At 35.5% G+C, this 18,382-nt stretch overlaps 1 protein-coding gene across 4 annotated transcripts in view; it reads left to right on the top strand.

Annotated features, from left to right (window-relative positions):
* The window catches only part of PHF21A (PHD finger protein 21A), a 194,496-nt gene that overhangs the window by 33,544 nt on the left and 142,570 nt on the right, over nt 1-18,382 (top strand). For all 4 annotated transcript variants that reach the window (XM_060018785.1, XM_060018784.1, XM_060018782.1 and 1 more), the window contains 3 exons: nt 4,222-4,365; nt 8,484-8,516; nt 10,691-10,756. In XM_060018785.1, the coding sequence (XP_059874768.1) occupies nt 4,312-4,365; nt 8,484-8,516; nt 10,691-10,756 (153 nt within the window). In that variant the 5' untranslated portion in view covers nt 4,222-4,311. The remainder of the gene's footprint in view (nt 1-4,221; nt 4,366-8,483; nt 8,517-10,690; nt 10,757-18,382) is intronic.

Raw genomic sequence — 18,382 nt, 5'->3', positions numbered from 1 at the left:
ATAGATCAAAAGTGGGGTCTTACACCAAGTAGATATATGGTATAGAGAACACTGAGTTGTTCATTTTTAAGGAATTCAGTCCGGGGGTACAATGTATTACAGACTTATTGTTAGTTAAAGAAACTTGGTTGGGGACTTCCCTGGTGGTCCAGTGGTAAGGAATCCACCTTCCAGTGCAGGGGACGAAGGTTGGATCCCTGGTTGGGAAACTAAAGATCCCATATGCCGCGGGGCAACTAAGCCCGTGCGCCACAACTACCGAGCTTGCGCGCCTCAATGAAAGAGCCTGCATGCCGAAAACTACAGCGCCCGTGTGCTCTGGAGCCTGCGCACCACAACTAGAGAGAAGCCCACGTGTCGCAGTGAAAGATCCCACATGACTCAACGAAAATCTGCATTCTGCAACTAAGACCGGACGCAGAGAAAGAGAGAGAGAGAGGGAGGGAGGGAGGGAAGGAGGGAGGAAGGAAGGAAGAATTAAAAAAAAAGAAACTTGGTTGGTGAGTTGTTTTGATTGGAAAAACCTTTATACCAATTCAGGAACAGAGCAGTGATTTTTGGTAAAAAATTCAGAATTAGAGCATTACTACATTATTAGAATCATAATGAAAGACCTAGAGGTCACATATCTCCAAGCAGAACTGTAACCAGATAAAATAGTTAGAAGCCCCTTTCTTAGAGAATTTGAAAATAAGAAACCCTACAGCCTTTCCAGCAATATGCTGTGTTGAGAAGTTGATATAAAAGTTTGTGTATGAATAAGAGTTAAATTAAGTATGTTAAGAATAGCATAGAATTTTACAGTTTACAAAGGGCTTTTCATATAACTTCACCTAATTTAAACCTCATAGCAATTTTATGAAATAGGTGATACCGTTTCCATTTTCCTGATTTATAAGCAAACAAACCTAAAGTTGAGAGTGGTTACACAGTGAGTGGAATCAGGTTTTTTTTTTGTTTTTTTTTTTGAGACAGTGAATGTTCTTTCTAGACATTACATCTGCCTTTTTTAGTGGGATTTGATTATTTTGTTTGTTAGGTTTGTGGAGTTTTTATTTATGTTTTGGGGTTTTTGTTATTTGAAGCTGGGAGGTTATTAGGTGTCCCGTTCGTTTGTACAGTTTTCAATATAACGAACGTTGGTATTTTGTGTTCGGCACTTGTCTTCTCTGGTGATAGTATTTAGAGCTGATGGGTGGTGAAAGGCATTGTACCTCAATAAACTGTTTTAGGAGTCTGTTCATATTTATGTTGCAGCAGCTGATATTTATAACTTACTAGAATTGGTCGAAATATGTTAAATCATCTTTTTATAAATTTAGCAAATAATACCTTCTTTATAATGCTATAAACTGCCTCCAAATGGTCATCACGTGGTGGCTGCATGAGTTGTCTAAGCCCCCAAATATTTTTTAAAAGGATTCAACATGTGCTTGCCTTGTTTTTGTAGGCTATGAATATATATGTATACAACTTGTTCCTTTAGGCAGAAACCAGTCTCTTAAAACTGCTATTCAGAAAGAGACTTTTATGAAGAAGAAAGATATCAAATGAATCTTCTAATCCTTCATAAGTTTTTTTTTACTAAGTCACTGCCTTTTTTAACCCTTCAGTTTTATCTTGAAATAAAATGAGTAATTGGCATTTAGTGTCCTTGCCAAATAAAATTTTGTGCCTTTGTGTGTCTCTAATAAGCAGACAACAATCTGATGAAGGAAGTAAAAGCTGTCACCTCCTCAGTAACTTGAGTTGCAGGCTTCTTATCCTGTGAGGCACTCTGACATTTGGAGCCTCCCGGTTAAACCCTGGTTTTACTTGTTCTTTTCCTGAACATTTTGTTTCATCAGTATAAAATTTTCTGATGTTTTATCTAGCAATTCTAAGTTAATTTTTTGTTATTTAAAAATAAGTACATATTTTCCATGGAAAATATTGATACTCTGAAAAGAAGAAAGTAAATAACCCTGAGTGCTACTGCTCAGAGATAACTAATAGCAAATTATGAAAGTGCCACCTGACCTAAACTCTAGACAGCTCAGAGTATCACTGTTTTTACAAATCTTTGTCAGTTTGATTGACAAAAACGTGTCTTCTTAAATTTACATTTCTATGACTCTCTTGAAAATAGATGTTTTTCATGTTGGTCATTCTTATTTCTTCTGTGAGTTGCTTTTTCATAATTAAAAAAAATTAATTTGTAGTTAATTTGTAAGCACTCTGTAACTGTACAAATTATGTTAACCCTTTTTTGTGTATATTGTTAAGTTCTCCATGTTTTTAACCTGCTGTTTGTTTCCAGAGTTTATGAGCTGAGTTCAGCTTTGATATTATATGTTGCTACCAGTAAAATAAAATATGGCCTTTCTGTTGTTGAAAATACCCTTCAAGGTGATACTTAATTTGACAAAAATTATAAGGAATCATTTTTGGACACATTTTCTGATAGCCTTAAAACTAATTTAAGTACTGTTTTCAGGAAGAACTCTAATGCATACATAAGTCAGGAATTTGAGTAGGGAGATTACTTTAATATTTAAAATTACAGTGACTGTATAGTTTTTTAACATTTGCTTTAGTGTATAGAATAAACTTACATGACAACAAAAGCCTTGGTCTAAATCAGTAACTTAATGATTCTGATATTTATGTAGTTCAAAAGATTTTTTAAGGTAATAAATATCTGAAAAACCTGGGTTTGTTCATCAAAATCACACTTTCCAAATTATCTTCCCTAAACATACTACGTCTGTGAAAATTTTTGATTGACAATATCATTGTACCATAATAATGCGGAGGCTTTTCTAGCCTCCACAGATACAACTTTGAAGGAATTTTACACTTTTGAAATTCATTATTTTTTTAAAAAAAGGTTAGAGTATTTTGATATTACATAACATAGTATACAAGCCCTAGGGGAGAGATTGCCAATGACGTTTTAAGCCTAGTGAGATTAAACAAATATAATGAAGATTAATATTCACACGATTACAGCCTGAAGTTAATGATTTCCCTATAACTCTGTTAAATCAGGTTTTAAAGAATTTTTAAGAAAACTTAGGAATTTATCCATAGATAAATAATTTTTAGAAAGTATAAAGATTATGAATCTCATTGAATTGGCATAAGGAGTAACAGTTCTTCTAACTTCCTGATTGTTCCCTTCCTCAGTTTGTAAGAATGCTGGAAAGCTGCTCTAACTACAAGTTTTATAGGTTCAAGGAAGAAAGGAGAAAGAAGTAAAGTTTAAATTTATTCAAGTAAACTTTTGCTTCAGGGACAGTACCTAAAATCATGTCTAAGGCCACGTTCAAGAAAAAAGAAAAAAAAATGAAAAGAAAAATTAGCCATTGAGTTAATTTAATTTGCAGTAGTGATGAGCAGAGCAGAATAGGAAGGTTCACATTCGCAAATCTAGACTTTTGACATTGTCTCCACCTGCATTTATACATGCAGCCAAAGAGATGCACCGGCAGGCTTGAAAAGAAGATGGTGTTCATTGTATAGCTGGAAAAGTCTGTTCTATTGCTAGACCCACATCATTTGTTGTGCACGATTTATTTTTTAACATCCCTGTCATAACTTTGTGGAAAGCAGAGTTCATTGCAATGTGTTAAGTATTAATTTGTTAAATGTAAACCGTTAAATTATACCAGAATTGCCCCTATTTTGAGTTGCTTTATTTTTTAAATAGAGTGAGAGGCCATCCAAATTGTGAGAGTACTCTGGCCTTCTTTAACCTCTGAGAGATCCTGAACTCTCCAGTTCACTCTGTGTGATGGTTAAAAATGTATGATCATGTTGTTATGTGTCTCTTTCTAAGAACAGCATGTCCTGGATGGTTGTCCTCTCCCCCTCTAGACTCCCAACGCATCCAGGACAGAAGAGGTCTTGTTCAGCTCTGTATCCTCAGAAAGTAGTATCTAGCGTGGTGCTGAGCGCCTAGTAAGTGCTTAGCTGTTTTCATGACCAGATTAAACACATTTTTTTTTCATTTCTTACTTATTTGAAGTGTTTTCTAGAGGAATGCTCAGAGAATAAAACCCAGAAAGTTTTGGTGCCAATTCAGAAAAAACTACTCATTTTGGAAAGAAATCTGTTTGGGGAAAGTTTTTGCCCTGTGTTTAGTTGACGAAATATTTCGACTAATGTAATTTATTTTATCTAACGTATATTTCCTTTATACCCAACATAATGATCCAAAACATTTTATGATCTCTACAGCTGCAGTAAGAAGAGGAGTTTGTTATTTTAAACAGAGGCTGAAGAAACTATAGAATTAGCAGACATAAGAAAAAGTGGAGAAGGTAGAGGATGGAGTTGCAGACTCTACAGGAGGCTCTTAAAGTGGAAATTCAGGTTCACCAGGTATGTTGCATTCCTGGCTTCTCCTGCATCATGTTATTAGTAATGGCTAAATTAGTAAACAGGCTATCTCTGATTTTTAGCAGAGCTTTTAATCGTTTTTCAGTCACTTGTCCAAGAGTCATGTTATTTGCCTTTTATTACTACTCAACAAACTCATTGGTAATATTTTTGAGAACTTTAATAAAATATTCCTGACTTCTCTTCCAGACAAAAGAACTAAAAATATTCTTTTCCATATAGCGAAGGTGTTAAAAAAAAAACCTCTCTTTTTTATCTGTTTTTTGGTTCATCTGAGGGACTTTGTTCGTGTGACTTAACTTGCATATTTTATTTGTTTATTTTTCTAAATTTACTTTATTGAAGTATAGTTGATTTACAATGTTGTGTTAATTTCTGCTGTACATCAAAGTGATTCAGTTATGCATATATATACATATATATACATTCTTTTTCGTATTCTCTTTCATTATGGTTTATCATAGGATATTGAATATAGTTCCCTGTGTTAACTTGCATATTTTAAATAACAAGACATATTTAAATTGACTACCATGTATACTGAAGTTTTTACTCATATGTGATTTTGGGACATACTCCTCCTCTCAAGAAATTTTGAGATGGCAAAGTTAATATTCTGCTTTTAGTTCATCCTCATAAGACGTGAACAAGTCAAAGTAAGACTTTTCTTGGAAGACTCATGAACTAAATTGAACTAAATTACTAAAAATTAGAGTTCTTAAATATTACTTTTGTTTCATATTTTTAATTCAAGCATACCAATTTTATAAAAATTATAATTATGAAAAAATTTAACGTTTATTGTTTAAAAATCTAATTTAAATTTTAAAATTACATTTATTGACTCAAAAGGGATTAATATTCTTCCTAAAGTTATCACTCTCAATATTCACATTATTTTCCTGTATATTTAACTATTTTTTTAGCATAAAATTAATAGCTTTTATATTCATCCTTAATTATTATATAGCATTTTGTTTGTATGGTAATAAACATTTATTTATGTTTATCAGTGTTGGTTGATAGTCTTTTAACATATAAAGTATGTAAGATATTTCACTTCAGTTATATTTAGAATCCTTTCCTATTAAAAAAAGTTTAAGTATTAATAGTAGGGACTTCCTGGGTGGTCCAGTGGCTAAGACTTCACGTTTCCACTGCAGGGGGCACAGGTTTGATCCCTAGTCAGGGAACTAAGATCCCGCATGCTGCGCGGTGTGGCCAAAAAAAAAAAAAAAAAAAAAAAGTTTTAACAGTAAATCCAAGTGACATGCCTTGCTTGTAAATCTGATGCTGTTATTCTGATTGGATACATGGTAACCTACATGATCACTGATCATGACAAGTTCAGGGATGCCAGAAATGACATCAAAGTAAGCACTGGCTATTAGGCTGAGGCCAAAGTCAGATTGTACATTTGACTAAATATTGGGGCAGAAGCCACCCCTTCATCATTTCCACTTAGGGAAACTAGGGCTGAAAATGAGCTTACTGTATAGAAGGTATGTCCTGAAACTACCTGGTGTTGCTGTGGTAGAAGTATACTTTTGTTCTTTATGGACCGAGATGATTTAAAAAGTAGTGACGTACACGTGGTTGTTATTGAATGAATGTTTACATAATAATGGCCTGTGATGGGCATCTCATCTTTTTTGGGAAATTGCCTTTTTGATTATTCTTATGCAGATTTTTTTAACTTTTGGAGTATTTTTACTCTACATGGAACAGAGAATAGTATAAAGCAGAGGGCCAGACTTTTTGCAAAGGGCCAGAGGTTGAAGTATTTTATACTATGGGCATCATTTATGGTCTCTGTCACAACAACTCTGCTCTGCTGCTGTACACACAGGGCAGCCATAGACAATGTATAAATGGATGGGTGTGACTGTGTCCCAGTAAAACTTTATTTACAAAGGCAGGGTGCCTGTGGGCTGTAGTTTGCCAGCCCTTGGCTTAAACTATACTCTCATGAAAAATTGCTGCGTTCTTACAATAGAAAGTAACTTCACTTTGATAACACACAACGTCACTTAAAGTCACTAGGGATTTGGATGGTCTAGTTAAGTTGCCCAGCTTGTTCTGTCCTGCCTCTAATGGTCTGAAATGCAGCTTGCTTGATTATAGTAGAAAAGTTGGCTTACTTATTTCCTCCAGAGGCAGAGACTTACTTTGATTATCAGTTTTTAAATTTCAGTGTCGTGGAGGAAAACCTTTTTCAGCTTTAAAAAGGCAACTTTAGTGTAGTACTCCACTCCCTGGTGGCAAAAGCAGAAAGGAAAATGAAGGACTTTTTTCATTGAAGAATGTGGCTACCCTTTAGGCTGCATTAGTAAAAATGTATATGTATAAAACCTTATGTTTCTATTTCCGTGAGTTCTTGGAATGTGTGTTATTACTATTTTGTAGATTAAGACCAGGATATAGAAGAGTTACCACTGTCATATATGAAGTAGACTGTAGTAACATATACCTTGTGTATTTGGAGGTCACATGGTTGGCAGTCTCAGCCATCCAAAATGTATACCTTAGCACCTGAAGTAAGGTTTTTGACAAGCTAGAATAAATGTTAGAAGTCACACAAGATTATACATTTTACTCAAGGGGGATTTCTTAGGCTATTCACTCATCTTAGAATTACTTCACTGAGTGTATCACAAAGCAGCTCAGAAGTAGCAAATTGGAATTGGGGTTCAGGGGCTCTTAGAGGGAGGCATAGTAATAGTAGCAAGATTTGCTAGCTGACTGCTTGGCATTAAGGAGTAGACTGAAAAACTCAAATGCAGGCACAAGAACTCTTTAGAACACAGCAGTTTGGGGCCTTTATTGTAAGGACCTTTTTGTATTGTTTGTAGAATAGTATATTGAGGTAATCATGCCTCTAAGTGTCATTAAATGCTGCTTTTTTTCTATTTAATAAGACAGATAAGTATATAATATATTTTAGAAAGGTTTTATTTTACGACTAAAAACTATTATTTATTTATTTATGACTGTGCTGGGTCTTCGTTGTGGCGTGTGGGTTCTTCATCGCGGCATGCGGGCTTCTCTAGTTGTGGCGTGTGGGCTCCAGAGTGTGCGGGTTCAATAGTGCGGTGTGCAGGCTTAGTTGCCCCGCAGCTTGTGGGATCTTAGTTCCCCAACCAGGGATCGAACCCATGTCCCCTGCATTGGAAGGCGGATTCTTAACCACTGGACTACCAGGGAAGTCCCTATGACTAAAAACTTTAAAAGTGTCTTGTCACCCAAAGAGAGGGACAGATTTTTCAGCTATGTGAAAAATTCACTTGGAGAACAGCTTATTCCTAGATACTTTTAGGACTCAGCCTTCTGACATTCCTTTATGCTTCAAATTCTTCCGTCCCTGGTTATTGTTACCTTTGGGCCGTGATGCTTTTGGAAGTTGGGTTAGGTCAGTTGACGTCCATTTTTCTTTGTTTTTCATTTTTTGGACTTATGTGTTCCCTAGTAAAGGCCTTTCTCATTCAGTATTCTGGTAATACTCTCCTTCCCACAGGAACCCAGGTAGGTAGAATTTTGCATTACTGTTCCTTCGCTTCCTTACTCTCAAATACTGAGCATCACTGCTCCACTGAGTACATCCCCCCTCCCCCCACAGAGAGGACAGTGGCAGAGTCACATCTGACACTAGGCTCCTTCTGTGAACCAAACCCACAGACTCGCCAAATCTGTTTGCTGTATACAGACAGGCCTGTTTTTGTACGGGAGCACCTTCTTTCCAGGACTTACTTGGGACTCTAGACAATGACAACCTTTAAAGGGACGTTTGGCTTTTGGAGCATTCAGCTTATTTAAATTGTCTTTTGAAAGCTCCCCTCCCCCAGCCCATCTCCAGATTTGTTTAAAGGCAGGAAGCTCTTCGTTTCAAATATAAAGCGATAGTTTGATTTTTTTTTTTATTATTAAGAGGAGTGTTTCATTAACTTTTTATATGGATCACAGAAGCTTTTGGTCTGTTCTGATTGTGGTATTGCTCATTTTTTTGTGTGGGCTTAACACTCTAGATTTTGGGGACTGAGCTTGATTAGCCATAGTGAGTTTATATGTAAGACTGATGGCTCTTTTTCTCTTTTTATTATCAGAAACTGGTTGCTCAAATGAAGCAGGATCCACAGGTAAAATACTACTTTTATTCATTTAATTTTTAAATAAAAATAATTTAAAATAAAGTGACCATAAAATATTAAAATACAGGCAATACTTAGGTTTTAGAAATTATCTCATCTGTAACAGCAATTTTTTTTAGTACATTGGTCTTCATTTATAAGAATTAAGAAAGCTCCAGTCATTCTATTATAATATAGCTATTATTTCATCTTTGTTACTGTTATTTTGCTTGTAACTTATGCTAATTGCTTTGAATATTTTAGGAAAAAGAATTGAGAGTTAATACTCTTCATATAGCTTAAATTTCATTTCCACAAGCCCACTTACTCAAAATCAGAGTTTGCAAGGCTTTCTGTAATCTCAGAATTATTGAATATGGCCCAGAACCATTTTTATTTTCTCATAGTTTATAGTATAGAACATTTAAGTACTTAATCTCACTATGTTCAGAATAGAATTTTAGAATAATTTTTTTAAAGCATTTTTAAAAATTTCATTTTTGAAAGAGCCCTTAGAGAGGGTTTTAAAGAACCTTATATAGTAATTCATCAGGTGTTACCTTTTCTTTAAAGTCTCATAGGGGTTTTTGGCTCAGGCATTTTATTTTCTATCCCTGAAGAGAAATCTTCCTAAAAATTTATCTTGTCTTTAATTAGTATATTTATTGTTCAGGCAGTGTCTTTTGCAGCAATTAGACAGTGGGTCATAAGTGTGGAGAGTATTTATTCAGACATGCTCAGGATTTCTCCCTTGCATTTGTTTACTCGTAATCTGTTCACAGAACACCTGCCTAGACCCACTGATGGTGGGGGGTGTGTGTGTGTATATGTATATTTGTATATGTACACACACATTTTTTTTTTTAGCTTGTTAAACATACCATACATGCCTCATTGTAAAGTTAAGTAAAAAAGCTTCTTGGATTAAAGAATGGTACTGAGGCAGATTGATTTTTAGAAGTGGGAAATAATATTCATTTCTACGAAGTTAGCCCCCAGTGGCTTAACTATTGTGTCTTTAACACAAACCATTGATTCTGAGAGCTGGCAGTGATATCCACTTAACTCTTGTTTGACAGTCCAACTTCTTTGAGAAGCTCCTCCATTTTAATTTTTTTAATATATATTATAATTTAAATTAGGTTTAGGGAACCAAGAGTCAGTAGACCTTAGATGAATAGACGCTTTTGTATTTAATATGGTAACCTATGTTATCAGCAACTGAAATATTGTTAGAAAACTTCAGCATTTCTGATACAGCTGGCAGTCATGTAACAGAGCAGTCTTAATGTGAAGAATCTGAGGGGGCAGTAAGTTGCTGGACAGGCTTGTGGGTGATCTCATTAGAGAGGTCTTATTTCACATGCTGTCACAAAAAAGACCACATGGAGTAAACGTGAAGGGGAGGATGTATGCCCCGACCCTGTCAGAAGACCTGGCAGGATGAATTGAAAGAATTGCATGTGAAAGGACGAAGGAAAAGTAGTCTCTCATTGGGGTGGTATTCAATCTGCTAGTGATCCTGTTACATTAAGCTTTTGAAAACTTTAATTTTGGATTTTTCTCTCATGTGAGTAAAAGACAAGCACGCTCAGTGTATCTCATTTAAAAGAGTATTCTTTTCTGATTCCTAACATTTTAGAACTGAGAAGTTGCCCTGGTAGTCAGTATGTTAATTTGAATGATGTAGTGTTTAAGGCAGTTGCAGCACTGACAGCTTTCCAAATCTAGGCTAAAATAACAAATGTACTCTACTAAATAAGGGAGAGGGCAAGCAGAGAAAAACCTTTTTTTTTTTTTTTTACTGATAATGCCGTTAAGCATGCAGTGTGTTCATACTTACAACTGATTAGTGGAGCTTTAGGTTTTCTGTCAACTGTTACTTCTTATGAAGAATAACTATTTTAGTAGAAAGGAGTAGTATTACAGTACAAAACGCTGAAATATAAAACTTCTTGCAGTTGCAAAGGAGCTTACCCCTGTTTTAGTGTTAGCAACCTACATTTAGGATCTATGCACTGGGTGGTGGTAATATGACTACAGTTTAATGCATGACAAATATGATTGGCTAAATGCTTAAGATTGCTTCATCATTTGTAATACAGTTTGCATAAAGTCATCTCGCTACTCTTCTGTTAACAAATGAAATATCTTCCTCACAGATATTTTTTCTTTCCAATCAGAATGCTGATTTAAAGAAACAGCTTCATGAACTTCAAGCCAAAATCACAGCTTTGAGTGAGAAACAGGTAGGGGAAAAAGGAGGGGGGGCATATTTTTAACATTGTGTTCTAAAGATATGTCTGCTCGAGGCTTCTAGGAGAACTGCTATTTTTCCTCATGTGTGAAAATAAGTGTGGGCAGCCAGACTCAGTTTTAATTTTGTTTGAGATCTGTTTATCTATTTTTATTTTTGGTTGAAGTCAGTCTCTAGAGTACCCCATGGGTATATGTTACTGGCGAATATCTAAAAGCAGGGTGGCAGGCTGCTGTTAACTGTGTTAATTAAACTCTATAGTTTACCCATAGAGGATAGGGGCAGAGAAAGTTAGTGGGAGTATGTGATAGAGAATCTTAGAGTTGCTGGATGTGCCTTGTTACCTGTTTTAAAGGCTTGAGATGACACTGAACTTAACGTGGAGTGGTTGTAAGTAGATTGCTCTAAGTGTAGATCTCCCATTCTGATCATTGTCATTCCTTTATGTTAATCTTTGTTAGATATTGACCTACTATTATGTGAAAAAACTTTGGTGGAGCCTTGTTAGATATATTCTATATAGGACAGAAAAAGAACATCTTGCTTTTTTTCCCAGGGACATCTGGAAAGTGTTCTTTGGAATTTCTTGTATAATGACCTCCACTTCGCCAATTCAGGCAGCTCCTGCCACCAGGTGGAGTGTGACAATTGATAGAGCTATAAGTAAATGTCCGTGGTAATCTGACAAAGCATTTGTTTTCTTGTTCCTTCCCTACCACTCTCCCTCTGGTTAAAAGGGGTGGTTTTGGAGTAGATGAATGTGTGAACCAAAATGATGAGGTGATTTGCAATTGATAGTTTATACTAGTGATATCTTATTGAAGATTTTTAGCTATATAGTTCTCAGTTATTGATTTTTGTGTTTTTTTTAAAACTTTTATTTAGTGAAATAATAGCAATGAGAGTAATTTATTCCTGGAGATTCCTGACTGTGTTTATATTATGTATTGTATTGTGTTTTCATTTAACTAAGGGGAGAAATAAATTTTGAGAACTATGTGGAATAGATACGAATCATTAATGTTTCAGAATAGAATCTTTTTCCAAGCTTAGTGAACAATTGCTTTTTTCTTCCCTCTCCTATTCTAATGCTTCTGCATTCCCCCATCTTGCCTTCTTCAGAAATAAGAGGTATTTTAGATTATGGAATTGCCAAACTAAAATTGGGAGGAGGTAACATGGTGGAGAACAATTTGTAAGGAAAAATATAAACAGAGTTTGTTAGACGTATTTGGCTCTGAAAGTGATTCATTTCTCTAAAGTCAAAATGATGTGTGTTAGTGAAAATGTTCTAGCTTTAAAATTCTGTTAGCACTGAGCCTCCTTAAAATTTCAGGGTTAGTTTGACAAGATGCCAATGAATGAGTCACTTTTGCTGAAAAATTCACGTGTTCTAGCAGGGAAAGAAGGTGAGAACTGATTAGTGGAGTAAGGGATAGGGGATGTTATCACAAAGTTAAGACAACCTAAGGCTACATTTGGGGAAAATGGGGCAATTGTAAAAAATGTACATTTATTTGAAATTTTTATGAGAACTGATGTAAAGATTTGGTTTATTTCTGTAACTTTTTATTCTTTAATGTTTTTTCTGCTAGGTACCTCACTTAATAGAACATTGCAACCATTTATGTTTAGTAAGATGTTTCATCAAGTGGCAAACTCTGTCATCTGAACTAAGTTTGGATTTTAGAACCTAGACTTTTAAAAAATGCGTGTAGCATCAGGAAAATCTTAGGTATACAAAGTAAAGAAAGCTAGTGTCAGAAACTAAAATGCAGTCTTGGCAGTTTTTAAAGTATTTGCTTAACTGTTGAAACAACCTTTTTGATAGAACAGAATATGTATCATTTTTAGGTAGGATAGTACTTGAAGGAAGCACAGCTATAAAATTCAAAAGCTTGTCCTTCCTCAGACCTATTTCCAACATGAAACACTGATAATTTTGTTTAAAATAGTTTTATTTTAGAACAAACTCCCAATGCTGTATGCCCAGCTTTTTGTTTTTCCTTCTCAAAAGATCTACTTAGCCTCTGGCAAAACTTACTGATTTTCCTTCTACTTTAATAACTGAAATCTGAATTACCTTACTCGCATGACTAATAATTTAATATTAAGTTTTTGGTTATGAGAAAAAATTTAAATACAGAAAAGTTCAAAGAATGTCATATTCAAGAACTAACAGCTATTAACCCTTTGTCATATTTGTTTCCGTTCTTTTTCTATATGCATTTTTCTATAATCATTGTTCCAAATCCACTTTAAAACTTAATTATAGAAATAATAAAAGCATATGTTCCCTTATTATGCTTTATTAAAAAATAAAACACTGCAGATAGTCACCGATTCTAACAGTAGGCACTTATTAGTTCTTATTTGTTATTGCTACCTCAGTCTTTGATACTTATTCTGTTTCTTCCTCAAGACTAATTACAAAATGGTGCACTCCATTTCGGAAAATATAGTCTTTATTAAGCATCCTTCATGGCTAAAACTCAGTGAATTTGAGTGAATTCTTGTTAGATAGTTCCAGTGCTTCAACCTATAATTTGAGATTTCTGAACAGAAGCTCCCCATGGCAGTTTTTGAAGTCATCTTCTTGACCCACAGGGCTTTAATCTGTGGTTGACGGGTTTTTTCCTAAACGTTAAAAGTATATTTATATATTTATTTATTTGGCTGCGTCAGGTCCTAGTTGCAGCATGCAGGATCTTTAGTTGCGGCTAGTGGGATCTAGTTCCCTGACCCGGGCTCGAACCCGGGCCCCCTGCATTGGGAGCATGGAGTCTTAGCCACTGGACCACCAGGGAAGTCCTTGTGGTTGACAGTTTTAACCCAGACTTGATTAGCTAAATAAATTATATGTTATATAGCCATTAAAAATCATGGTTTCAAAAATGTTTTAATGACATAGGAATGCACTTATGGTAAAATAAATGAAAAAGCACATGCAACTTCATATGCATTACAATTCCATTTTTGTGTGTTGTGTGTATATGTGTATGTAGGCATATCAGCATATAAAAACAGCGTCATTATAAAATGTTGTTGCAAAGTGATGATTTACAGGTAGTTTATTTTTTCTTTATAGTCTTATGTATATTTGCTACATTCTCCACAATAAATACGCTTCCTTTTTATAATCAGAAATAGACAAGAAACAATTATTAAAAAAAAATTTTAACACCAAATTCTTGTCTTTTCCAGGGAGGATTAGCATTTAAAAATCTAATGACATTCTCCTTATGGTTTATGAACCACTCTAATCAGAGAATCCAACTATTTTAAACACTAGTAGTACTGAAGTGTAGCAGCAACTGTTAATTTCTTTAATAGCATTTGTTCTCATTCTGCACCTCTCCCCTCTCATTTTTGACATGTATATGTGGTCTTTTGCTTGTCATAATGGATATTCTAATATTGGAGCCAATGCACTTACTTGCTTTAGTGCTCTGCTTTCATTCTGATTCATTCATTGTAGAAGCAATCTTAACATCCCAGTTTGTTGCTTATTCCTACTGAGATTCAGGCTTAGGCCATAGTAGTTTCATCTTTGATTTCCCCCGCCTTGAGGGGTTTGCCACCCCACCTCCCTTCACCTGGTGCTCTCCTGGCCAGGCATTAGGTAGGTTGCAACTTAAAAGTTACTTCCTCAGAGGACCTATCCCTGAAACCCCTTGCTCCTGTCAAAACCAACAGTTTCTATTATAATCTCTCATTGAACCCTTCATCTTTCCTTCATAGCTGTGCCATTTAGGATTAGGTTCAGCTGTGGATGACTGAAAACCCAAAATGAAAATGACTTAAACAAGGTAGAATTTTATCTGTCTCATGTGAAAGCTCTGTAGGTGTAATAAGGCTGGTGACAGTGGTTCCACAGTGCCAGGGAACCCAGGCTCCTCCTATTCTATCGCTCTGCCATTCTCAGCATGAAGCTTCCACATCATAGTCCAAAATAGCTGCTCCATCTGGTAAGAAGGGGGAAAGCAAGCCCTTTATTTTTAAGGATGTTTACTGGAAGTTGCATGCCTCACTTCCAATTAGATCCCATTGGTCAGAACTTGGTCGCATGGCCCCAAGTAGGAGCAGGGAATGCTGGGAAGTATAGTCCATTCCAGGTGGCCATGGGCCAATAAAATTCAGTGAGCAAGTACTGAGCAAGAAGGGGGAAATAAATACTGGGGATAATTAGCAATTTCTACCACAATAGTTTATCACAATTTGTGATTACATATATATGATTATTATTTTTTAATATGTGTCTTCCTCACTAGACTGTTTCAAGAAGTCAGGGAACATACTTATTTACTTCTTTATTCCAAGTGCAGCATAAAATAATATTTAGCACAGAAAATCATTTGTACTTCTTAAAAGAATTATTTTATCTACCTGATCTTTTTCTCTACTTGTAGATATTTTTTAAACAGTGCACCTTGCTTTTTATACTTTTTAAACTTAAATATTATGAACATTATCATACATTTTTGTGTGTTCTTTAAGAACGTAATTCTTTTTTCTTCTTCAGTTTTATTTAATTTAAGTAATTAATTTATTTTTGCTGCACTGGGTCTTAGTTGTGGCACGCGGGATCTTTGTTGCGGCATGTGGGATCTTTCAGTTGCGGCATGCGGGCTCTTAGTTGCGGCATGCAAACTGTTAGTTGTGGCATGCATGCGGGATCTAGTTCCCCGACCAGGGATCGCACCCGGGCCCCCCTGCATTGGGAGCGTGGAGTCTTAACCCCCTGGACCACCAGGGAAGTCCCAAGAACATAATTTTTAAGAGCTTTAAATATTTAATAGTCTGGCTAGATCATAACTTATTTAACTATTCACACTATTGTTTGATGATAGAATGTTTTCAGTTTTTTGTTGTTTATAAATGTTGCTATGATAAATTCACCCTAAATATGTGAATCTGTTCTCTCTAATTGCCCCAGGATACATTCTCAGGTGTGAGATTATTGGGTGTATTGGTCAGCTATTGCCATAACAGTTCTGCATAACAAACCAGTGTTTTATTGAGTTACAACACTAAGGGTTTATTTTCACACTGGGTCTAGATCCTCCTCATCTAGGCTGGGCTTGGCCAGGCAAATCTACTTCAGTTTGTGGGTTGGTTGGCCTGCCTCAGGCTGTAGGTTGGGTTAGATCTCCTCTAAATGTGTTTGTCCTGAGGCCTATCATGAAGGGGCAGCAACTGCCTGGGGCATAGTCATATATCATGGTTTATCACCAGAGTGTAAGAAATAAGCCAAACTACCAGAACATGTTTTAAGCCTCTGCTGGTATCAAGTCTCATTAGCCAAAACAAACCATGTGGCCAACCCTTGCAAAATTACATGACAAAGGGTGTGAATGTATAATTTTACGACAGAGAGAATATGAAGAGTTGAAAGCAATAATCCATCTACCATTCTTGGTCAAAGTGTATAAAAAAACTTTTACAATATTAAAAAAACTTTTATTACTTATTTCTAAATAGTCTCCAGAAAAGGCTGTATCAGATTAACAGCATATATGAGAGTAAACAAGTCTTCCCCAAGAGATACCTTAGCGGGGGCCACTAACGGGGAAGCACTTTGCTGATTTGGAAAATGGATTAATATGTATCTGATGCTTACCTGAAGGTATATTTTTCATGCCATTTGTCCATGGTACAAATATTCCATAGAATTACCTTTTGATTTTGGGTTTTGTTTTTCTTTCACTCTTTCCTCTATTTTTCTTAATCCTTTTGAGAGAGGTAGACCCCGTCATAGTCTTTGGTCTTTGCTCCTGGTTTGCTTTTCTGACTCTGTGTTTAAAAATCATAGTCTCTATTCCTTACAGATTGCTCAACGTAATACAAGATGAAATACTTTTCTGGGTTTAATAAATAGTTGCCGTTCATGGAACCATTCTCATTTAAAATTTGAACATATTTTGGTAAAGTAGATTCTGAAGCCTTTGGGAGAGAAGTTTCTGTTTCTGCCATAACTAATTATGTTTCCGATACATAGAACAACATAATTTAAGCTAAGTAGTGACTTGAACAGTGGACTGGGGGGGGGCGGGGGGGGGCAGGGGGACATTGAGAGTTTGATTCTGTTTCTTACTCTGTCACAGACTTGTTGATAAGATTTTGAGTTATTAAGTAATTTAATACGTCTGTTGCCTTAGTTATGAAATGTTTGAATAATGCCTTTTAAGAGTTAATGAACATGTATCGAGTGCACTGAATATTTTTGGAGGTAAGTTCTATTTAAATTGAAATTGTTAGCTTTGGTCATGGTGGTTAACTTCATCTCATATGTAATACCTTCGTCTTATAAGTAAAGTACTACTTTTTTAAGGAGCTTAGAACATTTCACATTTAACTCAGTCATGAGTACATCATTGTAATACATAAACTGGGACATGGACTATTTGTGACTTAGCCACGATTAGATAATTAATTGTATCAGATTCACAACTAGAATCCAGATCACTGTACTATTTGTTCGGTTTTATTTAGTAAATTATATTCTTAAATTACTCTGTGGACCTTTATCACATATTTTTTGAAATAGGACATTAGGCACAATAATTACATTGCCTTTAAGCTCCATTGCCTTGGAGTCATGTAAGTAAATTAGTTCTTGTAGTTTCATACTGGTAACCTGATACATGACTGTCTCCAGCCTGATACCAGTAACCATAGAAAGTTACCCTCTCTCATTCATAACCAAACTAGTGTGATCGACATGTCACATTAGAATTTAGAATTGTTATTTTCTTAGAGTTCCTTGAATTATAATGGGAGTCTGACCTCATCTTTATCTAAAGTTTAGGAGTTCCTAGGATTTAATCTAGTTCATCCCCTCCTGCACACCATTTATGTGAAACCATTGGTCCAAATGTTTGTTGAGTTTACTGACTCTTGTGTGCATATGTTCCTTCTCCCTTGCACCAAATACAGGAAATGTATTATTTCAAATTCCTCCTGGTGAAATCCTGTTGTCTTATAATAAACCAAGATGAGACGAATGAAGGGCTCAGAAATACAAGGCAGGAACATAAAGGTTCTGAAGATTGAAAGGTTGTCTGCCTTTGATGTGACTGTGGTTCCCACTGCTGCAATATCTCCTGGGTCTTTTTAACCTTTATTCTCAGAGTGCAGAATAAAGGCCGGTAGTTGTAATCTGCTGGTCAAAGATTTGATTATCTCTTTAAGATAGAAAAGCTTGATGAAGGAACTCATATTTTAATAATATTGTGCCATGTTACTGTAGGACATTTTACCTGAATATGGTGGAGGAAATCAAGTTAAGTGGGTGACTTGTACCAAGTGCAGCAGTCTGCTAGCTGAGTAGGTTAGAGTAATCTTCTCAGGTCATCCTAATCATTTATTTTTGGTGCTGGTAAGTACAATGACTTAAAAAATTCGGTTTGAAAGTTTTAATCCTCATCATCAGGTGTTGCATGTCTTGACACTGGGCTACTGGTATCTACTGTATTTATTTCCTCTTTACTCATCTCTTACTTAACAGAGAGCAATTGCTTCAAGCTATGAAAATCTAGTCAAAGCCCAAGTTTGTAGCCCTGTGTTTAGGGACTCTTCACTTTGACTCTTTGGAAAACGTTAATCTAATTCTTGGGTG

Source organism: Delphinus delphis, chromosome 8 (assembly GCF_949987515.2).
Source record: "Delphinus delphis chromosome 8, mDelDel1.2, whole genome shotgun sequence".
In the NCBI taxonomy this organism is placed as follows: domain Eukaryota; kingdom Metazoa; phylum Chordata; class Mammalia; order Artiodactyla; family Delphinidae; genus Delphinus; species Delphinus delphis.
This window is presented reverse-complemented; position numbering and strand designations above follow the sequence as displayed.